The sequence below is a fragment of the Nomascus leucogenys genome, chromosome 19 (assembly GCF_006542625.1).
Source record: "Nomascus leucogenys isolate Asia chromosome 19, Asia_NLE_v1, whole genome shotgun sequence".
Lineage (NCBI taxonomy): Eukaryota > Metazoa > Chordata > Mammalia > Primates > Hylobatidae > Nomascus > Nomascus leucogenys.
Genome location: NC_044399.1, coordinates 67,834,407 through 67,860,581, shown reverse-complemented (window position 1 = coordinate 67,860,581; position 26,175 = coordinate 67,834,407). Strand labels below are relative to the sequence as shown.

General features: G+C 46.5%; 1 protein-coding gene across 5 annotated transcripts in view; it reads right to left on the bottom strand.

Moving 5' to 3' along the window:
• GAS7 (growth arrest specific 7) overlaps positions 1-26,175 on the bottom strand; it is a 275,238-nt gene that overhangs the window by 83,381 nt on the left and 165,682 nt on the right. For 4 of the 5 annotated variants that reach the window (XM_003274677.2, XM_030800648.1, XM_003274676.2 and 1 more), the window contains exon 2: positions 12,094-12,214. In XM_003274677.2, the coding sequence (XP_003274725.1) occupies positions 12,094-12,214 (121 nt within the window). Of the gene's footprint in view, positions 1-12,093; positions 12,215-18,474; positions 18,645-26,175 lie in introns of those variants that run through there. The other variant, XM_003274675.2, reaches the window with a different exon arrangement.

Here is a 26,175-nt window from a genome sequence, read left to right as displayed (position 1 = left end):
AAATTTCTATAAGAGGAAATTGGATTTAAATTTGTTCTTCAACTTTATCATATTTGACTATGCCTCCACCATTTTATTATTGCAAAGTGTCCTTGCAAGTAAAAATAGGCGGTGACTGTTAGAAAACTTTGAAAAATATAAAGTAGACATTTTTTCTCTTTCCAAATAGATTCTGAAAGTCAGTGATAGAATCTGCGTACTGTTTTGTTTTTTAAACAAACTCAATTTCCGAGGTATTTCTGACACCCACCAAAGTTTGGCAATCAGGCAGAAAGACTCCCTAACCAAGACGTCTAAAGAATGGTTTCTAGGCCGGGCACGGTGGCTCATGCCTGTATTCCCAGCACTTTGAGAGGGTGAGGCTGGTGGATCACCTGAGATCAGGAGTTTGAGACTAGCCTGGCCAACCTGGTGAAATCCCATCTTTACTAAAAATACAAAATTAGCCGGGCGTGGTGGTGGGCACCTGTAATCCCAGCTACTCGGGAGGCTGAGGCAGGAGAAATCCCTTAAAACCCGGGAGGCAGAGGTTGCAGTGAGCTGAGATCGCGCCACTGCACTCCAGCCTGGGCGACACAGTGAGACTCTGTCTCAAAAAAAAAAAAAAAAAAGAGAACGGTTTCTAAAGGATGCCAAGAAAGTCATAAACGTCCACCATGCCCACACATGCCTGTTTTTAATGACACTTTTATTGCAATATAATTCACATATCATTATATTCACCCTCGAAAAGCATATAATATAATGGTTTTTGGTATAGTCACAGAGTTGTATAACCTGCACCACTACCTAATTTTAAAACATTTTTATTGTCTCAAAAAGAAACCCTGTACCTATCAGCAGTCACTCTCCATGAACTCCAGCCCCAAGCAACCACCAGGGTAGTTTTCTGTGGATTTCTCTATTCTAGGCATTTCATATAAACAGAATCATAAGGCACACGGCTTTTTGTGTCTAGCTTCTTTGACTTGCTGTGATGTTTTCAAGGTTCATCCGCGTTGTGGCATTTATCAGCCAGTACCTTCATTCCTTTTTATGGCTGAATAATATTCCATTGTATGGATAAAACCACATTTTGTTTATCCATCCATCAGTTGATGGGCATTTTGGTTGCTGCTGGCCATAATAAATAACGCTCCTCTGAACTGAATATGCATGCACAGGTTTTTGTGTGGACATGTGTTTCCAATTTTCTTGGGTATACAGCTAGGAGTGGAATATTCTGGGTCACTGAATATTCTAGAAGATTTCTGGATCCTATTCTACACATTTATTTTTGTTCCACTTCCATATCTGAACCACATGCTGCTAATCACTGGCTCCACCTAACAGACAGTGAGAAACGCTCTCACACTGTTTACCAATAAACAGTCTTGCAAAGTAACTCAACTTCCTAGAATAGAGCAAACAACAAAATCTGTCTCTTTCGTCTTTTTACTTGTGTGGGTCTTCAACTTCATACTAGCGGTGTGACTGACTTTAAGCCACTTGGCATTTGCCACAAATGGGAGATTATTGGCCTTAAACACTGGTGAAAAATGAGGGGTGTGTTATGCACATAAGTGTTACCTAAACATTACACATTAGAACGGATATCCTGGAAGAGAAAACAAAACCCACACAGAAGCAGATTAATAGGAAGCTTTAAGCTCTAACAGCCTTCCACTAAGAATCCACTAAAGAAAAATAATAAAGCCAAAATTAGGCTTTATATAAATTATGCTGGCGCTCTCTCTCTCTCTCACACTCACACACACATACACACACGCGCACATGCACACAACCCTAATTTAATCAACCAAATGTGCCACATGCACATCTTTTTAGTCTCACATTTGCTCAACACAGATGGACAGAAGAAAATAGATGGATGTTTTTGGGAATAGAACCTTCTCAGAGTAACTTTTATTAACACGGAATTATCAGGGCCGTTCATTCTATTTGGGGAGTTAGAAAAGGATCCAATTATTTGTAACAAAGAAAAGTTAAAAGTGTTCTGCTGGAAAACTTATCCAGAAACTCACTTTAGTTCCTGGCATAATAAAGTTAAATGGGAATCCACTCATTTAAAGAAAAATTGAAGCAAGAAATCAAGAAAATTACTATTTGGCAAAGGAATCCAAAAGCTCACATCCTGGTTTAGCCCTCCAAGCTTCGCTCACAAACATAATAACACATTTATGGATATAGATTCTTCATCAAAAGAGCTTAAAAGGCTGAGTGTGGTACTCATGCCTGTAATCCCAACATTTTGGGAGGCCAAGATAAGATTGCTTGAGCCCAGAGTTCAAGACCAGCCTGGGCAATATAGCAAGACCCCTTCTCAAAAAAAAAATTTTTTTTTTTTTTTTTTTTTTTTTTTTTTTTTTTTTTCAGTAGCCTGGTGTGGTGACATGTGCCCGTGGTCCCAGCTACTTGGAAGGCTAAGGTGGGAGGATTACTTGAGCCCGGGAGGTCAACTCAAAAAATAAAAATAAATAAAAAAATAAAGCTTAAAAACAATTTTCAACTCTCCTGGATTTGGGTTCATGCTTTAATAAGATGCATAGGTTTCCCTTAAAAAATTGTTATTTCAGATTATTTTTCTTTATCTACTAATCCACAAACTCAGTTAATTCTCATTCCAACTTAAGTCACTGCCACCCATGCCCATTCCTCCAAATACTGAGGCAAAAAAGAAAAGATTAGAAGACTGGGCAATCTGGTCACAGCTTGGCTTATAAATGACCAGATAACTTGGATCAAGTCCCTTTACCACGTAGGGACTTCATTTCCGTATGTGTAAAACAAACAGGTTCTTTTTCTTTTTTTTTTTTTTTTTTTTGGAGTCTCCCTCTGTTGCCCAGGCTGGAGTGCAGTGGCGCAATCTTGGCTCACTGCAAGCTCCGCCTCCTGGGTTCACGCCATTCTCCTGCCTCAGCCTCCTGAGTAGCTGGGACTACAGGCGCCCGCCGCCACGCCCGGCTAAATTTTTGTATTTTTTTTAGTAGAGATGGGGTTTCACCGTGTTAGCCAGGATGGTCTCGATCTCCTGACCTGGTGATCCGCCCGCCTCAGCCTCCCAAAGTGCTGGGTTTACAGGCATGAGCCAACGCGCCCAGCCTGGTTCTATTTCTTAAACCAGGTATTGTCAAACTTTTTCTATTAAGGGTCAGAGAGTAAATATTTTCACTTTGTGAGCCACGTGGTCTCTGCTGCAACTACAGATACTCCTCAACGTATGACAGGGCTATATACTGAGAAACCCATTGTAACTTGCAAATATTGTATGTCAAAAATGCATGTATTACACCTAAACTACTGAATGCTATAGCTTCGCCTCACCTACCTTAGACGTGCTCAGAACACTTCCGTTAGCCTACAGTTGGGCAAAATCATCTATCATAAAGCTTATTTTGTAGTAAAGTGTTATATATCTCTTGTAATTTACTGAATACTGAACTAAAGTACAGTTTCTAGTGAATGAGTATCACTTTTACACCAAGTCAGATCGTTAAGGCCAACCATTTTAGGTTGGAGACAGCTTGTACTCAGCTCTACAATCTCTGTGCAAAACCAGCCATAGACAATATGTAAACAAAAGGGCATGGCTGTTCCAATAAAGAAAGCTTCATTTACAGAAACAGCTGTGAGTTGAATTTGGCCCATGGGCCACAGTTTGCCAACCCCTGTGTTAGAGGATTTAGAAGCTTCCACCTAGGATGATTACGAAGCAAAATCACCGGCCTCTGCAACCCACTTTTATGAAAGATCAAGTTATCAAGGTCTGAGAGAGGAGACAGACGCTCACCACAGCACTCAGTTCTAGGAGAGTCTCTGCCTAGGGACACAGACATTGGACTCTTCATAGTTCCATCAACCAGCCACCTTCTGTTTTGCTTGGTACCTCATTCATGCTCTGCTGACCACTGCCTTGGGCTTGGATAAAGCATCACTCTGGATAGTGGAATGTGGCTTTCTGAGAGGTTGGTAGGAGTCAGATGGTACAACTCAAATGTGTAGGGAAATAGCTGTGCAAGGGGAGGGGCTTGGCCAGTGTGAAATAGGAGACAAGAGGGAGGTGAGCAGATAAAACATCTCTGCTTTCCTGCGGACTACTCCAGGGCATGGCTCCTCCTTGCAGCCATTCCAGAAGTGAACATATCCACTAAGTGACCGGCTGGGACTCTGCATTTCACTGTCAAACACCAGCCAGCATCACTTGGCATTGTTCTTTGGCTTTCCTTCCCTTGCATACCTACCCTCACCACTCCATACTGATACCTCCTAAATAAGGTGTTAACACTCAATCCTTGCATCAGGCTCTGCTTTATAGTGGGGGAGAAAGGGTTAAGATATCATCTCAAATGGTACTTTTTTAAAAAAAACGAATGATATAGATAAAACTACTGGATTTAGAGTACACAAAGATTAAAATCTTGACTAATATATTAAACTAAACTAATCTTGGCCATCTATACTGGCTTCAAATACCCCTAATGTCCAAATGGTAAAATGTATCCTAAACAATATCTAAAAGGTCAGCATCTCTCCAAAAAGAGGGCCTGAATACCTATGACTATATTAAGTGAGGAAGCATGCATGCCTGGCCTTCCGATTATATTTTTATTTTATTTATTTATTTGAGACAGTGTCTTGCTCTGTCACCCAGGCTGGAGAGCGATGGTGCAATTTCAGTTCATTGCAGCCTCCGCCTCCTGGGCTCAAGTGATCCTTCCAACTCAGCCTCCCAAGTAGCTGGGACTACAGGTGTGCGCCACCACGCCCAGCTAATTTTTGTATTTTTAATAGAGACGGGGTTTCACCACGGTCCCCAGGCTGGTCTCCAGCTCCGGGGCTCAAGTGATCTGCCCACCTCAGCCTCCCAAAGTGCTGGATTACAGGTGAGAGCCACCACACCCAGCCGACCTTTCAATTATAAATGGAGCAAAAAATGTTGTGCTATATCTCTTGAAACATAATTATTTGTTGTATAAGTAAGAGATCCCCGTCATGGTCTGAATGTTTGTGTCCCCTCCAAATTCACATGTTGAAACCTAATTCCCCATGTGACAGTATGAAGAGGCGGCGCTTTTAGGAGGTGACTAAGTCATGCAGGCTCCACCATCATGGAGTTAGTGCCATTAAAAGAGAAACCCAGGCCGGGTGCGGTGGCTCACGCCTGTAATCCCAGCACTTTGGGAGGCCGAGGAGGGTGAATCACGAGGTCAGAAGATCGGACCATCCTGGCTAACACAGTGAAACCCCATCTCTACTAAAAAATACAAAAAATTAGCCAGGCATGGTGGCGGGCACCTATAGTTCCAGCTACTCGGGAGGCTGAGGCAGGAGAATCGCTTGAATCCAGGAGACGGAGGTTGTAGAGAGCCGAGATTGTGCCATTGCACTCCAGCCTGGGTGACAGAGCCTGACTCTGTTTCAAAAAAAAAAAAATTAAAAAAAAAAAAAGAGAAACCCAGAGGGTCTTGTTTGTCCTTTCTACCACGTGAGAATGCAGCTGTCCTTATGAACCAGAAAGCAGGCCCACACCTGACACCAAATCTGCCAGCACCTTGATCCTGGACTTCCCATCCTCCTGAACCGTGATAAATAAATTTCCATTGTTTATAAGTCATCCGGTTTATGGTATTTTGTTAGTGCAGCCGGCACAGACTAAGACAGTCTCCTTAACACTAGCTGAGGTCCCTGGATGGGGTAGGCTATTGATAATAGCTCACTATCCCAAACTGTTAGCAATACAGTCAACTTTTGGTGGGAACGGAGAGCTTCCCTGGACAGCACAAGACAAGCAGTTTCCTGATACCAAAACCCCGGGAGTTCCTGGGGCTGAACTGAAGGCCACTCTGCATGATGAAATTTCCAGAGAGCCACAAGAAAGATGGGGACTTCCCAAAGTCCACGGAGCATGCTCTGATGGCGTTGGCAAGTTTATATGAAAGCAATGGCATTACTGCATTAACCACTGAAACTTCCTGTTAGCCATCTGGCCCAACGCCATTTACTAAATAATCCGTGCTTTCCCCAGTGATTTAAAACAACACTCTTATCATAAACCTGATCTACATTTCAGTATGTCCCTGACTTCCCTTCCCTCACAATCTTCTCTCCCTTGCCTTTGATGACATTACCTTCTCCTGGATTCCTCATATCTCTGACAATTCCTTCAAAGTCTCCTTGGCTGCTGCCTTAAACCTGTGCTGCAAGGCCCCGGGTGATCTTCTATATCCTCATCACTTCACCTCTCTGCTGATGAAACACAAATCCTGGGCCACCCTCTGTGGCTGGGCAGGTTGGTCACTGCGCAACAGTGGCCGGGCCAACGGGGCAAGGAGAGGCAAAATCCATTCCGCTCTCTGCATGCCAGGCCATGTACCCACATGGCTCACCAAGTTCCCATCTCTAGCTCAGAAGTCCTCTAAGTCACACTGTAGCCATCCAAATGCCAGCCGTCTCTCCCTGAACGCACCCCAGGGAACCACACGCTCAGCATGGACTCATTTTTCTTTCTTCCTAACCTGTTCCTCCCTTGAATACCCTATACTCCCTATACTCACTGTACGGTCCCATCACACAACGCAGAAAACCCGGAGGAATCCAGGCACTTCCAATCCCTGACCTGCCATAGCCACATCCTGTCTGACAGATTCTACCTCCTCCTCTCCAGCCACTGCTGTAGAATTGGAGTTTGACCTCATTATTTCTCCTCTCATTTAGTCTGTCGGCCTCCATGCTCACCGGCCTTAAAGCCTTCGCTCTGCTGCACAAGCAGCCTTGCCACAATATTCTGATCATGTCACGCCACCGCCTGGAAATTTCCCATGGATTCCTGCTGCCTACAGGATAAAGACTTGACTCCTCAAAATGCCCCAAGGCCCCTGACTCTCTCTCTCACCTCTTTGTTCTTTAACCAATGCCAAACACATCCGCTGTTTTTCTCTCCTGCCCGGTCTTTACTCATGCTGTATGTAACCTTGGCTTGGAATGCCTGAGTCAAGGCTGCCCCCTCCCCCTGCAAAGACTTGGTTGATGCCCAGATAAAGTTGACTACTCCCTTCCTCAAGCCCCCAGATTTCCGCATGAATACTTGTAACACTTACAGGTTTATATTTGTCTCTGGCCCTATTAGAACTGCAGGCTCTGAGATCACAGACAGCATCTAGTTTGATTTTGGATCCCCAGAGCCTGGCTCAGTGGCTAGCACTGTGACAACCTCATTCATAAAATCCTAAATGGATGTGAAAATAAGCAGATTAGCCAGCGAGGCACGGTGGCTCACGCCTGTAATCCCAGCACTTTGGGAGGCCAAGGAGGGGCGGATCATGAGGTCAGGAATCAACACCATCCTGGCCATCATGGTGAAACTCTATCTCTACTAAAAAGACGAAAATTAGCTGGGCATGATGGCACGCGCCTGTGATCCCAGCTACTCGGGAGGCTGAGGCAGGAGAATCATGTAAACCCGGGAGTCGGAGGTTTTGGTGAGCCAAGATCGCGCCACTGCACTCCAGCCTGGCGACAGAGCGAGACTCTCAAAAAAAGAAAAGAAACAAAAAAAAGAAAACAAGCAGATTAGCCAAGGCAAGGTAATACAAATGTAAATTAGACTTTCAACTGGTTATAGGTGTAAAAATGGGGACAGAACACCTATTATCCCCAGGCACCCTCTGGGAAAGAAGAGATTAGGGATTAAGGGAGAAAGACTAGAAGTGTGTGGAAGAAAGGTAGACAGACAAAGAGGAAGAGAAGAATGGCCTGCTTAGAACCGGGACCGCACTTTCTGGGCACCGGGCTAGCATGTGGATGAAATGCCACCTGGAGAGGGACAGAACAAAGATGCTTAAGCAAGGGGCCAGGCAGAAAGGCAGATGCAGCTGTCCCAGCAGTGAGGAGGCACAAGCTCAGGTGCCTCCAGGAGTCAGGAGGTAAGATAAACATGAGTGGCTATTCTCATAGATGCCTTCCTGCAGAAAGGCAGACAGATTAAAAAGTATTTAAAACATCCCTACAGCCAAACAAAACAAGTCTAAGAAACGATTCCAGAGGAGAATCAGAAAGATAGCTGCTTTCCTTCTCCCTTACACTATAGAGCGAAACTATTAATATAATGTTCAAGGGCTGCATGATCCCTACAAACACAGCTGACTCTTTGCCATCAATAAGACACTTCCCATCCCCTACCCCTTCCTTATCCTTCCCATCCTGCAGCTTCCTCCTCCAGGAAGCTTCCCCTGATTCCCCAGGGTCTCTCTGTGACATGCTCTTAAAACACCCTGGACTCCTGCTTCACAACCCTTTCCTGATTGAATCAAATAGGTTTTCACTTAAAATCTGTTCCCACTATAAGAAGATAAACACTTTGAGGGCAGAGACTTTGTTCTTATTAAATCCCCAGTATCCAAGACTCACTCTGCCTGGTACATATTTGAGGCTCAACTATGTGTTGAATGAATGATTCAATCAAACAGATAAAACAATGAGTTAAGGCCGGGCCTGGTACCTCATGTAATCCCAGCACTTTGGGAGGCCGAGGCGGGCGGATCACAAGGCCAGGAGATCGAGACCATCCTGGCTAACACGGTGAAACCCCGTCTCTATTAAAAATATAAAAATTAGCCGGGCGTGGTGGCGGGCACCTGTAGTCCCAATACTTGGGAGGCTGAGGCAGGAGAATAGCGTGAACCTGGGAGGTGGAGCTTGCAGTGAGCCGAGATAGCGCCACTGCAGTCCAGCCCAGGTGAAAGAGCGAGACTCCATCTCAAAAAAAAAAAAAAAGAGCTAAACAAGTAATGAATAAAACTGGCATAAATCTAGAATGTAAGACCAAGGTAGGTGTTGGAATTATTTTTAGCATAAAAGAGGAGAGAGCCAAGCACGGTGGCTCATGCCTATAATCTCAGCACTTTGGGAAGCAGAAGCAGAAGCCAGAAGTTCGGGATCAGCCTAGGCAACATACTGAAACCCTGTCTCTACCAAAAACAAACAAACAAACAAAAACTGGTTTTAGGCATAGTGGCTCATGCCTGTAATCCCAAAACTGTGGAAGGCCAAGGCCAGTAGATTACTTGAGGCCAAGAATTCAAGACCACCCTGGGCAACATGGCAAAACATCTCTACAAAAAATAATAATAATAATACAAAAAGCCAGGTGGTACATGCCTGTAATCCCAGCTACTCAGGAGGCTGAGGTGGGAGGGTCACTTAAGCCCAGGAAGTTAAGGCTGCAGTGAGCCATGATCGTGCCACTGCACTCTAGCCTGGGCAACAGAGTGAGACCCTGTCTCAAATAAATAAAAAATATAAAAAAAATAAAGAAATCAGCCGGGCGTGATGACACATGCCTGCAATCCCAGCTACTCAGGGGGCTGAGATGGAAGGAGTGCTTGAGCCCAGGAGGTTGAGGCTGCAGTGAGCCATGATTGTGCCACTGTACTCCAGCCTGGGCAACAGAGTGAGACCCTGTCAAATAAATAAATAAATAAATAAATAAATAAATAAATAAAGGAAGGGCAAATAGGACAAGTCCTCGTGGAGCCAACAGACAGCCTGAAGCAGGGACCAGCAGCTGTGGCCCAGGGGACCACCTGGTCAAACCGACTATCATATGGCCCAGTGAACCTGCCAACGAAAATCGTCTTTCACGTTTTATTTTGTATCTTTTTCTTGAGACAGAGTCTTGCTCTGTCACCAGGCTGGAGTGCAATGGTGTGATCTCCGCTCACTGCAACCTCCACCTCACGGGTTCAAGCGATTCTCCTGCCTCAGCCTCCCAGGTAGTTGGGACTACAGGTACCCACCACCACACCTGGATAATTTTGATATTTTTAGTAGAGACAGGGTTTCACCATGTTGGCCAGGCTTGTCTGGAACTCCTGACCTCAAGTGATCCACCTGCCTCGGCCTCCCAAAGTGCTGGGATTACAGGCATGAGCCACCATACCCGGCCAGAACAATGATATTTTATAACACACACAAGTTATCTGAAATTCCTATTTTCAGATCCATAGATAAAGTTTTATTGGAACACAGCTACACTCATTTGTTTACCTATCATCCGGGGCTGCTTTCATGCTGCGACAGTAGAGCTGAGTGGCTGGGACGGAGAGCGCACGACCCTCAAAGCCTACATACTGACTACTTGGCCCTTTACAGAAAAAGTTCACTGACCCCTGGCCTGAAGCCTCCGTGGGATCACTATATCCCAGGACGCATAAGAAACCTGTCACCAGTGGCATCTGCTAAGGTCTGAGTTCCAGAAAAAAGCTGCCAGGCACTGTCTATTGATATAAAATGTGACTTAAATTAATAGAGTGCTGGTGAAATTAACAGCATACCCATGCAATGGATTACTACACAGCTGTTTAAAAGAATGAGTTAGACTGAAATGTACAGAGTATAGAAAGACGTCCACATACACTGTCAAAGTAACTTAAAGTACAAAATAGACAATATTTTCCAATTTATTTTAAAAAGAATAAGTGTACATATGTTTAAAAGGTGAGACCGGGGATTATTTTTTATTTGAAATCCTTTTGTACTTATTGAATTTTTTACCCTGAGAATAAACTATTCTCTAACTTAAAAAAAGATAAAGATGCTGAAATTCAGAAAGCCATTTCCCCCCATGCCCCTTTGCAATAGAGTAGCTTATTTGGGACAATAATGGATCCAAATTATTCATATCCCCTGGCAACCTGACCTTCCAATAATTTGGATCCAATGATATCCCAAATAAGTGATGACCTCATGATCCTACGGTCCAAATTCTGTGTTTGGCAGATGGGTGCTGCATACATAGACACTCTTCTCGAAAATTTCAAGTCTCTGGTAACAGTGCAAAGCTGTTCATGTGTTTGTTTTGAGGAAGTGTAAGATTAGAACGGTCAGAAATAGTCCTACTTCCCTTTTCCTAGAAACTTCATTATCTCTTCCACTAGACCACCCTTCTTGAGCCTGCGGAAGGTCAGGTTGCCAGGGGATACGAATAAACCAGCTGCCTTCTTTGTGTCTCTGCTAAACAGTAGCTGGCTCCCCTGTCACTAGGACCCCCTCCTGGTGCAGGCTTATAATCATCAACTGTAGTAACAACACCCCCAGGTGGGAAGGGGTGGTCATGTAGTCAGGCAGGCACAGAGGAGTGAGAGGCCAAGGCTGAGCCAGCAGGTGGATTTGGGTACGATTTTCGTCTTCTGCCTTGGAACGCACGTCTATGATTCCCACTAAATCTAACTTTCCTTGGTTTAAATCCTGTCAGTTCTCTCATGGTAATTTCTTTGGGGAGTCACGGAGGTCAAGACACAGCTCTGTTTAGCTGGTTTGCCCTGTCCTGCCCTGCCCAAGACCACAGCCTGCAACAGTGCCCTCTGCTCACCTTGTTACAGAACCTGCCACGTGGTGTACCCCCTTTTATAAACCATCTACAGAAAACTTCTGGGGATCCTGGGGTCATTTGAAGGCCCGGGGGGTCCCTAATTATTGGGGGCATTGAGGTGTGGTCCTATTCAACTCAGAAATGAACATGGAACCTGTACTATTTGACGGGATAAATAACCCATAAGTACCCCCGGCATTTCCCAAAGAACATCCTGAGAAATGCCAGCCAGTGAGATACTTAAGGAAAAAGATGACGTTGTAGTGAAATTAGGGAAACCTCGCATTTGCAATCCCTGTATTGAAGCTTCAAGATTATTAAAACCTTCAAAATTCCAAGACATCATGCAGTGGCTTCGCCCCATTCATTTTATTCAAGCCAGCTGTTGACCATAGAACCTTTTGAGATACCTTTCAGAAAACACAGCCCCAGACGAACAGGTTGGGTTTAACATAGACACCCAGGGTGGACGTGAGGGTCCAAGGAAGACTCAACCCATAAAAGGCAGCCTTCCTTCCAAGATACTCCCAGAACTACAGACCCAGACTTGCACCCCTACCACCCAGCACAGTGGGAGGAGTAAGACTTTACTGCAGCCCCTGAGCATAGACTTAAGAAGAAAAAACCCCCAAACAGAGAGGTGAAGAAGGGAGAAAAAACCTGCCCCTCTAGAGAGCCAGAATGCCAGGGGGTTGGTGCAGGATGCTGCCCCAAGCGGGACTCACCATTGGTGGTCGTGTTGACATAGTACCGCCGGCCCTGAGGCGACAGGTAGCTTTGCCAGCCAGGTGGAAGGATGACCGTCTGGCTTTCTTCTCCCGGCGGAGGGGGGACCATTCCAGGCTTCTGTTGGAGAAGAAAGAGAAGTCACACCCATTTGGCATTTTTGCAAGAGTTTTTAAACCAGTAAGGCAGAGGCTGATGAATTCACCCTAGAGTAGCATGACATTGGGAAGTCTGTGGCCTATAAACCCCTGAGGTCAGAGGCAGCACACACGTGATCTCAGGGGTTGCGTGAGCGTGAGCGGTGAGAAGCACCTGAGTGTTCAGAGCCCCTGCACAGGGGACAGCTCCTCTGGGAGCAGAGAGGAAAATGCCATTCAGCTAATGGAGCTGGACTTTCTCCGCGGGCCCCTAGAAAATCACTCACAGGCTGCTCCGCTTGCAAGGGGGCCCTGTCACTCCACCAGCTCCCATTGTGAAATCTGAAGCCTGAAATTCCCAGACCACGAAGCACAGCAGCAGACAAGGCCCCAGGCTTGCTGTGCAAACCTAGCAGAAGTAATTAATGCAAGTCATCCCACAGCGAGATGCAAAACATTCTATAATAATGCCGAGAATCCATGAAGAGCTGGATGGAGCTTCTCTCGCCAAGGGTCCAGATCACTCTGGCAAAAAGAACTAGGACTCGGAGACAGAGCAGACGCTGACTTCCCATTGTACGCATTTATGTGTAGTTTAATTCTTTAAACATGTATAGAGTTACTTTTCATTAAAAAACAAATCAGAGAAAAATGTATATGACATATAAAGAAACTAGATGTCAAGTAGACAGATGCTAAAAACAAACAGCCATGGCCGGGCACGATGGCTCACATCTGTAATCCCAGCACTTTGGGAGGCCGAGGTGGGCGGATTGCCTAAGCTCAGGAGTTCACGACCAGCCTGGGCAACACGGTGAAACCCCACCTCTACTAAAAATACAAAAAATCAGCCAGGCGTGGCAGCGTGCGCCTGTAGTCCTAGCTACTCGGGAGGCTGAGGCAAGAGAATTGCTTGAACCTAGGAGGCGGAGGTTGCAGTGAGCAGAGATCACACCACTGCACTCCAGCCTGGGCGACAGAGCGAGAGTCCATCTCAAAACAAACAAACAAAAATACAAAAAACAAACAAACAAACAAAAAACAGCCATGATCCCTGGGTGCTGGGATTATAGGCAATTATTATACTCTCCTTTCTACATATCTGTTTCCCCTAAATTATCTCCCATAAACACAGAAATAAAAGTTGTTAGCTAAAGAACATTTTAAAATTAGGACAGGGAGTCCAAATTAGCCCACAAGATTGCTGTGCCTTTTGAAGTAAATTGATTAAAATCAGAATTCTAGCCACACGAAGAGAGTAGCCATGAATTTCTCAGCAAAGCCAAGGGCTGTTCACAAACAGTAAAGGTAATCGGCTCCCAAATGTCCTCAGTATCCCCCAGCTGTGCCCATAGTGGTGGTCCCTGGTGACTCCCGCTTAGGAAAACAAAGTAACAGAATGAAAGAGAGCAGCAGAGACACACAGCTCCCAGGCTGCTCTCACGCCTTGTGAAGGTTGCAAAACCACGTGCCGTGGCTTCCCGTAGTGCCTTGCATGTCATCGGAGAGAACGAGTAAATCTGAGCTGCTCAGGGACTTTGAGTAAAAACAGCCTCCCTTCTGCCCTCTGCGTAGCTGCAGTGTAAGTTTCATAATGAATTTTCACAACTTAATTAAAAGCTTTCCCCTATGCCCTGGACACTCCATCTCCTACACCTGCTAACCTGCAGAGCCCGTTTGATTCCGTATGGAAGACTGTCTTCTAAGAAAGCAGGAGACAGTGAGGTGGACAGCAGCCAGGCTCAACACGGTGTGGCATCCCACCAGGGTCCCAGGTTGCTGTCTCACCAGTACGTCCAGTAAGCACAAGCTCACATCTGGGCAGGTTTACCTGGGCCTCCTCACTGCTTTGGCCTCTCCAGGATTGGAAGATAGCCAACATACATGTAAGACAAATAGGATTATAACAAGGTGCGTGTGTGTGTGCATGCACGCGTGCATGTTGAGAGAAAGAAGTATCCCATGCACAGGAGATGTACATTCTGTCCAATAGGATTGGGAATAAAGTCGGCATGGGTGGGTGGTCAGGGGATTAAAAATGAGGGTTAGGGCCAGGTGCAATGGCTCATGCTTGTAATCCTAGCACTTTGGGAGGCCAAGGTGGAAGAATGGCTTGAGCCCAGAAGTTTGAGCCCAGCCTGAGCAACATAGGAAGACTCCGTCCGCAAATAATTTTTAAAATTAGCCGGGTGTGGTGGCATACGCCTGTGGTCCCAGCTACTTAGGAGGCTGAGGTGGAAGGATTGCCTGAGCCTAGGAGGTTGTTGCAGTGAGCTGTGATCGCACCACTGCACTCCAGCCTGGGTGACAGAGTGAGACCCTGTCTCAAAACAAAGAACAAAAAAATACAACTACAGGCATGAGTGTTTGATGAAAGAGATTCTAGAACCAGAGGGGCAAGATGCCAGGTGTCCTCCCCTTGAGTGAAATATTCTAGTTTCTCCTTCAATTAAACGTGGGAAAGCCATATTGGTACTTATCCAAATAACTTGGGAGGAAATGGGAAGGATCAAATGTTGACATGGCCAGAAAAGGGGTGCAGAGACAGGAACCCATAGGCACAGTGAAAACAGCCCTCAGGCTCAAACAGCCTTCAGTGCCAATCCTGCCTGTGGACCGCTTGACAGCCATGTGATCACAGGCTACTGACTCACCAGGCTATTCTCGAATCTGTGAAATGAAGGGTGATAATATGAGCCCAGCTGTGGAAGACACTGGAGAGGGTAACAATACACAACTCAGCACCTAGGGCAGCGCTCGTCCCGAAGAATGCGCAACGAATGGGGGTTTCCGCTGGAAGGGCTTCACGCAGTCTGTCTACGGCGATACCGACCTCCACCCTAGCCTCACCATCCCTCTGTCTGAAATGTCACCATCAACAGTCACTTCTCTGAGGTTTCTGTTTCCAATACTACCCGACTTGAACGGCAAACACCTGCTGGGGAGGTTAACAGCTTGAGAGCTGGCCAGTGCGTTCTGGTGAGAGGGCTGGGCAGTGAGGAGACCACTCCTTACAGGAGGTGGAGAGCCAGTGGACCCAACCCGTGACCCTCAGTGTCCCACCCAGGAAAGAGCAATAATGATGCCGTCCCTTCTCCTCAAGGCACTGATAACCACGGAGGTCTCCTGCAATGAGGAAATTCAGGACCTTACAGAAGGTGGGAGGCACCCTGATACTGAGCCGTGAAGGGCCATGAGATGCTGAAAGAGGGGAGGAGGAGGGCACTGGGGCCACCAGGCCCATCTCCTAATGTGGCTCATGTGGCAAAGGTGGTCTCCACATCTCCCTCCTGCAGGGCCACGCTCTGCCTCCATCTCCCGAGGCAGCCAGAGTCCCATCACCTTTCTCTTCTCTTAGAAAGGAGTTCCTTCTGATGGCTGACTTTAAACAACTCAGAAGTCAAAAGACATGGAGACAACCGTGTATAGACACAAACACCTAGAAACACGCAGTCAAACAAAAATTGGTACATGGATGCTCATAGCAATACCATTTGTAATGGCCAAAAAGTGGAAACAACTCAAATCCCCACCAACAGATGGATGGATAGTGTAGTACAGCCATACAATGGAATACTATTCAGAAATTTAAAAAAAATGGAGCCGTGATACATGCTACAATATGGATAAACCTTGAATACATTATGCTAAGTGAAAGGAGCCAGACACAAAAGACCACATATTGTATGATTTCATTCAATGAAATGCCGGGAATGGGCAGAGCCATAGAGACAGAAATAGATTCGTCTTTTCCAGCGGCCTGGGGAGGGGAGAATGGGTACAAGTTTTCCCTTTGGAGTGATGACAATGTTCCGAACTGGATCGTGGTAATGGTTGCACAATATCATGAATACATAAATATATCACTGATGGTAAATATTTTGTCATGTGTATTGTACCACAATTAAAGAATTTTTTTGGCTGGGCACAGTGGCTCATGCCTGTAATCCCAGCCCTTTGGGAGGCCAAGGAGGGTGGATTACCTGAGGTCAGGAGTTCGAGACCAGCCTGGCCAACCTGGTGAAACCCTGTGTCTACTAAAAATACAAAAATTAACTGGGCATGGTGGCAGGTGCCTGTAATCCCAGGTACTCAGGAGGCTGAAGCAGAAAAATCACTTGAACCCAAGAGGTGGAGGTTGCCGTGAGCCAAGATCGCGCTGTTGTACTCCAGCCTGGGTGACAGAGTGAGACTCTGTTTCAAAAATAAAGACAAAATAAAAAAATTTAAAAAATGTTTAAAGATGTGGCGAAGGCAGAAGTTAGACCTCCCTACCTTCTCAAGTCCTCACTTAAGGGCCAACAGCACCAGCATTACCTCACCCTTCACGGCCACGGAACGGCAGGAGCAGCCGGCCCCCAGGCATCCAGAGGATACAGTGTGCATAACCACCCGATAATTAAGGTCTCTCTCAATCTTATTCTTCTAATTAGTTTCCTTCCAAGTTAAATCCTTCCCTTCTCTTCCTTAGTCCTGTGGCTTTTTCCCTTCAATTCTGTCAGCACTTTCCCATGGGAATTGTACTAGAAGCAGAGGTGACACAGGTCTGGGGGTTGGGGACAGACCCCACCTGGAAGGAACAAGATCAGAGGTAGCAGGAGTGGGGGTGGGGGAAAATGAAGGAAGTTTTTTCTAACTCAGAAATTCTTTACCTAATACAGGGTGTCTTTGTGGGAATAATAAAACGCGGCCTCTTCCTCTGAAAGGGACCATCCCTTGGCCAGAGTGCAAGGACAGGTTTCAGTCCCTCTCCATCAACCCTCACCTGGGCCTCCTTGTTCAGTAGGCAACCTGCTCAATGATATATATGGAAAGTGCATCCTTTAAGAATCTGAGGAAGGCTATGGATCTTCTGTCCCCGAAAATGGGTGCACATACATACACACACACACACACACACGCTATTTCATATGCAATATCAGGAGGTTTCTACACTACTTCAGAACCCTACTCTAGAAAGGACTCAAGAAGTATCTGAGCTCAGATCCATTTGTACCCATCAATAATGACTTTTTACCAGTCACCAAATATCTATAATGCATGCCAGACTGGACTGGGTGCTTTAGACAATCAGCTACTCGTCACAACAAGCCTGCCTCATAGATGGCATTTAGCCCCGCTTTAAAACAAGGCATCTGAGACGCAGAAGGTTTAATAACTTGCCCAGTGTGGCACAGTTAATTAAATGGGAAAAACAAACTGCTTAAAAATATCAGCTGGTGAGATGCAGCGACTCATGCCTGTAATCCCAGCATTTTGGGAGGCCGAGGCAGGAGGAATTGCTTGAGGCCAGGAGTTCAAGGGCAGCCTGGGCAATGTAGCAAGACCCCATCTCTACACAAAATTAATTAATTAGTTAAAATAATAGCTTTGTTCTAGAGACTTCTATCCAGTTCCCTTACAGTTGGGCCACATCTCTCCCCAGCTACACCTACTCAGCTCCGTTTCCTCACTGAGACCACCTGACACCCCAGCTCCTTCCCAAAGAGGATGACAACGCAAGCCTGATCCTCCTGCTTGTCTCCCAGTCCCCAAGTGAGCATATGATGTGCAAAAATATCACCGCCCGCGTCCAGGCCGTCACGTTCCCTAGCTGTAGGCTGACTTCCTTGTCTCTTTATTTAAAAAAACAATGCAACCCCCAAAATTTTCCCCTTAATGGTGGCTACTGATTCCTCCTTTAAAAAAAACAACAAAAAAAAAGGCAGGCAAGCAAAGTCACCCAGAGATTACAGAGATCAAAAACAAATGACCCTACAGCAGTGTTTCTCAAAGTATGGTCACTGTGGGCCACCCCACCAGTCACCTGGGATGTGAGTTCAAGTGCACACTCTCAGGCCTGACTCAATCTCCAGAGCAGCCTGGGAGGCTGCATTTCTAACAATGATCCTGGGTGAGTCCTGTGTCCGTTGCAGCATTAGAGGCAGCAACTGAGAAAAAACATCACTTCTGAAATGAAAACTGAGATCATAGAATTTTTATAAGCATGATTTGTAAAAAGAGTGTTGGGCTGCACAGTGACTTATTAAAGAAAAAGATTCTGTCCCACTGCCCCAAACCCTTCAAATAAACTATTTAACAGACAGTGGAGGTTGTCTCTGCAGCCTCCAGGCGGGTACAGACCCCGCTACTCCGCTCCCTACCACTCCCACCATGCTTCAAGCTCAAGTTCAACCTGGGTGCCACCTCCACCTCCGGGACTCTCTCCCCCTCCAGAGGCTTCTGAGAACACCTGACTCTTACCTTCTCCTAAAGCCGTAAGCAAACGCTACTTGCTGGCGTTAATGGGTGGTCGTCAGACACTCGCTTTAGCAGCCAGATCAGACGGTTTTAAGGTCTCCCACTCTGCGTCCTCTCACACCCCAAACCCAGAAGCAATAGGAGCTCTAAAGAAAAGCATATCCACAGGGCCCCACACCCCCACTCCCCCCACACCCAGATCTATATATAACAGCTCTGAAGTTGTCAGCCTAACGAGCCACTTTCTGGCAGACCCGTTGCTATGGCAATGCTTGCTAATGAGCCCAGTGCCGTGATTGGCACTGCTTGAAGGCTCCTCCACAAAGGACTCTCCAGCAAGTTCTCTCTTCCCCAACCACGGAGGCAGCCGGACACCCAGAAGCAGCCAGGGCATGGCTGAGCACGCCTGGGAGGGTTGAGTCCCGGTGTAGTCCTGGACTCAGCAGCCAGAGGTGGCCCCACTGCCAGCTCTGCACTCCTCAGGGAGTCAACCAATTACTAATGGGGCTGCCAGGGCCCACCAGGAAGATCAAGACCCAGCAGGGCTGGAGACTGGCAATTCACTCCCACGTCATGCCTTCCTGGTGGACACCTGTTTAGGTGGGCAGACTCCTACACAGAGCTGGGAACAGCTACCCGAGAAGGATACTCTCCTCCAGCTCTGGGTTAAGACACAAATCAAGCAACAGTGACATCACCAGCCCCAGAGTCTGTGCCTCTAAGAATACTGGGCGCATTTCCTGTCTCACAGGTGAAAGTATTGCTCTCCCCAACTCCAGCAGCCTTTCTAGCCATACTCAGAAATTTCAGTGCACAGAAAATAGTAGGAGACCCCTGGCAACGTCACAACACATCCCGAGGACTGCAGTCTTTACCCAGTAGTTATGCAGGAGACAGGCTGGACCCCGGCAGAGTCTTCATTTTCTTCTAAAGGTCGGAGATTCAGAGACTTGGCCTGGAAGGAGGAGGTTGGGGGAGCTGCCATATCAACAAAGAAACAGACTATAAGATTTGGGAAGACAGGGCCATGTCCCTATCCCTCTTTTCATAGCTTTAATCTCAGCACAGTGCCCAGAACGATGAATGAATGAATGAATGAATGAATGAAAACTGAGAATTGTAGTAGGAACTAGGCTTCAGAAACATCTGAGGAGGCTATTTCACCAAAAAAGCAGACAGGGAATAGGAGTGGGAGGAAGAGAAGGTGTGTGTGCCCCACCTGTGAACAAATCCCAGCTCTTAATGGATCTATTGGATGGACTCTGCTATGGTTTGAATGTGTCCTCTCCAAAATTCAGGTGTTGGCAACATGGTAGGATTAAGAGGTGGGACCTTTAAGAGGTGATCAGCCCATGAGGGCGCCTCCTTCAGTGGGATTGAGGCTCTTATCAAAGCAGCTTCACGCGGCATTCACTATTGCCCTTCTGCCTTCCACCACGTAAGGACATGCTATTCCTTTATCTGGCAGACACAGCAACATGGTGCCATCTTGGAGGCAGACAACAGCCCTCACCAGACAACAGAACCTGCCAACACCTTGATCTTGGAACTTCCCCGTCTCCACAACTGTGAGAAAGCCCTGTTCTTGAACCAGGCACTGTGGCTTGTGCCTATAATCCCAGCTACTCTGGAGGCTTGCTTGAGGCCAGGAGTTCAAGGCAAGCCTAGACAGCATAGTGAGACCCCCACCGCCCCCCCATCTCTCCAAAAATTAAGGTTTTTTTGTTTGTTTTGTTTTTGGATGGACTCTCACTCTGTCGCCAGGCTGGAGTGCAGTGGCATGATCTTGGCTCACTGCAACCTCCGCCTCTCAGGTTCAAACAATTATCTTGCCTCAGCCTCCCAAGTAGCTGGGATTACAGGCATGCGCCACCACACCCAGCTAATTTTTGTATTTTGTTTTGTTTTGTTCTGCTTTTTAGTAGAGACGGGGTTTCACCGTGTTGGCCAGGATGGTCTTGATCTCTTGACCTCGTGATCCGCCCACCTCGGTCTCCCAAAGTGCTGGGATCACAGGCATGAGCCCCTGTGCCCGGCCTTAACGTTTCTTTTGTTAAATCTAGCTGGGCATGGTGGTACACACCTGTAGCCCCAGGTACTTGAGAGGCTGAGGAGGGGAGGACTGCTTTGGGCCCAGGAGTTTGAGACTGCAGTATGCTATGATTGTGCCACTGCACTCCAGCCGATAGAGTGAGACACTGTCTCAAATAAATAAATACATTCCTGTTCCTCATACATTATCTGGTCTCAGGTATTTTGTTAGAGCTGCACAAATGGAGAGGCAGAAGGCAAGATAATATGTATTGTTTCTTTTATTGCAGAAAATAGATTGAGGAAGAACACCCAGAAGCCAAGAAGCGTCAAGAGAAACAAAAACTTCTCATCATGATCTCACATAGTATCCAGAAGAAACATCTCAGAAAAGTATCTAGCAACCTCAACAAAGGGCAGGAAGATACGACATTATGATATAAGAGCAAAAACTCATGAGAACAAAACAAGGCAAGTTGGTTTGAAAAAAAAAACCAAAATGACATAAAAAAGGAACAGGAAATGATAAAAATTATAGGGAAGTTTGAAAGGTTGTAACAGAAGGAAAATGCACATTGGTTGCAATAAAACATGGAATTAGTACCGCAAAACAAAGTGAATTAGTTATGTACAAAACAAACGAGAATTGTTTTCTTCCCCAGAATGCAAAGGAAATGGGAAAAATGCAAATGTGAGGACAGAACAGCAAACCAAGATATGGATACTGGGTGTTACTGAACAGGAGACAGCAGAAAAGCTCTAACAGAAAAGAAAGAATAAACGAAGGTTGATGGGGAGGCAAGTTCCCGAGCTGGGCTGCACGGGAGGTCCTACACTGTTCAAGGCAAAGTGGATTTCAAAAGACCAACCAGAGACATATCCTAACAACACATTTACACAGCAAAGATAAGGATAAAAGTCCTGTCATCATTTACATGGGAAGACCAGTGCAAGAATAAAAAGAAGGCTGGTCTCAAACTTCTCTGTAGCCACATCTCAAAAGACACATCCGGTGCGTGATGGGGAAAATACCAAGAACCTTCATTGGTAGCCAAGCTGTCTTTCACGAGGGAAGACAACAGAAATATATTCTTCTAGAGACAAGTACTCATGTCCTCCTTAGTAGAAGTACTTAAGAGATGTACTTCAACTGCCTGAAAGAGCAAGACAAATAAAAGTGAAGAATGATGAAATCACGGCACAAAAGGATCTAGGCTGAATGCTGAAAGCAGCTTACAGAAATGCATAAATAATTATGAATCTAGTTATACAATCATGTATACATGTTGCTATTCTCAATATATACTGTAAAAAAAATGAAATTATAACCTGAGTCTCAAATATAGACAGTACTAGAAAAGGGCTGGGTGCGGTGGCTCACGCCTATAATCCTAACATTTTGGGAGTCCAAGGCAGGGCGATCACCAGACCAAACCGGGCAACAGAGCAACTCCATTGCCACAAAAAATTTAAAAATTAGCCAGACGTGGTGGTGCACACCTTTTGTCCCAGCTACTAGGGAGGCTGAGGCAGGAGGACTGCTTGAACCCAGGAGTTTGAGGCCACAGTGAGCCACATTTGTACCCTGTTCTCCAGCCTGAGCAGCAGAGTGAGACCCTGTCTCAAAAAACAAAACAAAACCCTCCATTTAAAAAAATATACTTGGCCAGGCGCAGTGGCTCACGCCTGTAATCCCAGCACTTTGGGAAGCCGAGGTGGGCGGATCACGAGGTCAGGAGATCGAGACCATTCTGGCTAACACAGTGAAACCCCATCTCTACTAAAAATACAAAAAATTAGCCGGGCGTGGTGGCGGGCGCCTGTAGTCCCAGCTACTCGGGAGGCTGAGGCAGGAGAATGGCCTGAACCTGGGAGGCGGAGCTTGCAGTGAGCCAAGATCGTGCCACTGCACTCCAGCCTGGGTGACAGAGCGAGACTGTCTCAAAAAAAAAAAAAAAAAAAAAAAAAAAAAATATATATATATATATACACACACACTAGGCTGGGCGCAGTGGCTCATACCTGCTATCCCAGCACTTTGGGAGGCCAAGGCGGATGGATTGCTTGAGGTCAGGAGTTCAAGACCAGCCTGGCCAACAGGATGAAACCCCGTCTCTACTAAAATACAAAAATTAGCTGGGAGTGGTGGCGTGCACCTGTAATCCCAGCTACCAGGGAGGCTGAGACAGGAGAATTGCGTGAACCTAGGAGGTGGAGATTGCAGTGAGCCGAGATCATGCCACTGCACTCCAGCCTGGGTGACAGAGCGAGACTCCATCTCAAAAAAAAAAAAAAAATAATAATAATAATAATAATAATTATATACACCAGAAGAGATCAAGAGACAGGAGGAACACTAAGATCATGAGAACACTGAGGGAGATGGAAACAAAATACTGCCCTTCCTCCCATCCCCATAATGAAGTATCCGTGTCCTGTTGTCCCTTCTGCCAAACATCAGGTATCAGGCACCTGCCCAGTTGGCATCCATCCTCTGTCCTTGCTTCTCATGTCCACCCTTGTCTTTTCCTAGCAACTGACAGGTTCTCAAGCAGAGGGAACACAACAGAGGGACGGGGCCTTGGAGACCCAAGCCCCTGGTGCTGTGAGTCTTTTAAGTCTTACCAATACCGGGTTGTATTGGCCCCGAGGGCAGTCAGCTTCCACAGGGAATCCTGAGCCCTGGAATCCATCCAGGTGGATAGGCTGGGACCAAAGCACTTTGTGGATGAAGGAAAAATCAGTAGGAACCCAGGGCTTTCCAAAGACCTCATCTGAAACACCTGTTTGGCTTTGTAAGCCTCAAAGGGTTCTCAGGGCCAAAACACAGAGAAGAGCATGTGGCTATTTTTGGGCCTGGGCCTGAGCATGACCATGTCCTGTGGAACTGTGGTTGGACCCGTGTGAAAAGGGGGTCAGGTGCATGAGGCACACCTGCAGTTCTCACCAGCAAGAAGCCAAAGAACCAGGAGGGTCGCCTTCCTTTCTCCCAGTTTTCTATTTGCAAAATTTGTCAGAGGTTTTACCAGAGTCCTGTGTGTGTCACCTCAAACCCTTCTTATTAGAAATCACCTAGTGAGCAGGGCTGCCTCCTTGAGTGCATAAAAGAAACTTCTCAAATGAGGCTTTAGTCATTTAGATGCAAATGTCCTCAGGCCTCTTCCAAACCTGGCACTATCCAAGTGTCCTCAGGCCTCACTACTTGGTGTAGATAGATGAATGGGGTACAATGGATGTGGCAGCAATAATCTGCACCTCGCTGGCTTGAATATCCCACTTGCTCACATCAGACGCCCACTCCCACCAGCCTCCTTGGACGAATCCAAAAGTGACTCGCTTGGGCTCCCCAACCAGGTTGCAACTCCAGTTGCCATGGAGTGTCTGCCATACTCTTCTTCATCTGCATTAGCTACTCCCCCCCCCCAACACCATCACTGTCCTCTGTCCACGAAGTGGCAAGAGGAAGCCTCACACTGTGGCTGTCACTGGCACCCATCTTAAGAGGTAGGCATTAGGGCCGTGGGAGTTTTCTCCCAGCCATGGGCCTGAAGGCTGAACTACTTGGGACACTCCAGACCTATCCAGCTCCTGGTAGGCTTGGCAAGGGTCGCGGCCACCCTGCAAGCCCCCAGCACATCCCTGAGGGCCACTCAATTCACTGGGTATGTTTGTCAAGACTGAGCAGGGAGAGGACACAGAACAATAGATTCTGTCTTTTCTGACCCTATAAAAAAATGGGAGTGATCTGGTTAACCAGGAATTTTGATGAACATAATTACAACACAGTCCATGCAGCAAGGATACAGGAAGTCAACCCACCAACCCTCACAGGGAAACTTGCCAAGCTGGAAATATGGAGTCTCCGGGCGGGGGGGACAAGGATTGATGAAAAGATTTGCAAATGATCCTGCAAACTGCAAGGATGAGTTGCACGGCCTCCTGGGTCAAAAGCCATGTCACAGCCTTGAAGCATCCCACAATCAAGCGGTCAGCAGAGGGTAGGAAAGAAACGCCTTCTATGTGGGCCTTGCAGAGCCCCTATTCCTGCATGACGCTTCCTCCTCTGACTCTGGAGAATGAGACTTTTATGGTGGTTGCACCTGCTGTACGAACGTTAAGACAGAAGGGCCAGTCAATAGGGTTCCAGAGGAGACAATGCAAGAAATGAGGAGAACTCTGAATGGGAGCATGTTTCTTGCATCTGAGATGGCCGGTCCTTTTCGTTGGTGGCATCTCCCCAGCGGCACCATACGGCGTGATGGGGATCTGAGAGACGCCCACTCTTCAGCATGTTTTGGAAGAATCTCGGCATTGACGAACCAGCATAACTGTGCTACCAAATATCAGAGTCACTCTTTTGGCCTCTGATAGAGGGGTTTGGAGCAGGTGCCTAGAGGCCTTGTGACTGTGTTTTAGAACCACAGGGTCTGGGGTGGAGGACCTGGAGTGTCGTCCCACAAGCACCCCTGAAATACAGAGAACAGCTCCAGAAATAGTAAGGGAAGCAGGGGCTGCTTCCCCGCCTTGAATCCTGGAGGGGTTGGGTAACCTCAGAGAAAAAAAAACAACCAAAAAAAACCCCTACATTTTGTTCCATTTCAAGGTCTCTCTGGTCCTGACGTTTCAGCACAATTAAAAATGTAATTATAAAATGACAAGGTAGACTCCTCCCAATAGCCAGATCTAGCTTCTGGCTTCCAAGCCAGAAAACCTGAATGACTGTGCTCACCAGCTTTTGATTAACAGACACATTTTATTCAAACTCTCCATTTCCTGATGAACTGCTGAGGAATGTTGCTTCTTTCCTCCTCCTCCTTCCCTAGCAGAATAAAAATACTGTGGGCCATTCTGATATTCTAGCCCCAACTCAGGATGACAAAAGCACTAGGAGACAGCACAAAGCCCTAGGCATAAAGAGGTGCTGTGTTCCCAGACAGCGAGCTGTGATGTGTGCAATTATCTTAGCCTCTCTGGGCCTCTGTTTCCTCATCTGTAAAATAGGGGGATTGCCAGCCTTGTGGTCCTATAACCCATGCACGGGATGGCTTTCGTAACACAGCCTAAAACCATAAGGGAAATATCAAGGCAGTTAAATGTCCAGCTCAGCTTCCAAGAACAGCAGCCACATAAACAAAAGAGATGACAGAGGCCTGACAAGACACAAATCTTGATGAAATATTGCTTTGCTCGCTGCAAGCTTCCTTCCAAACACTTTTGGACTCTAAAGAGAAAGAGGTCTCAAACTCTTGTGGTCTAGATACCCTTTCATTTACTCGACCAAATCTGACTTAGAATCAGTGGGAAAGAAAGGCTTGTCTGAGACACCAACAAAGCGAAGTGATGTACCAAAAACTGGAAATGAAATGCATGCCCAATTCAGGGTATGCGATAGTGCACATGACCTCAGGTCTGTACGAGGAGGCTGAACAGTTAGGGATTCTCTTCCCCTTTGCCACAGGTCCCTGTTACGGCCAATTAATGCTGAAAAGTCCCTATTTGTCAAAGGAAGGAGTTGGGCTAGACTTCAGTACTTCTGTCTTCGTCCTAAAGATAAATGATCTTGAAATACATCCTAGGTTTTCTATGCTAGTTGATATCGATAATGATATCACTTGTCCTGACCTAGAAAATACTTTTGAAGGACATTTTGTGGATTGTTCACCTAACAGACTT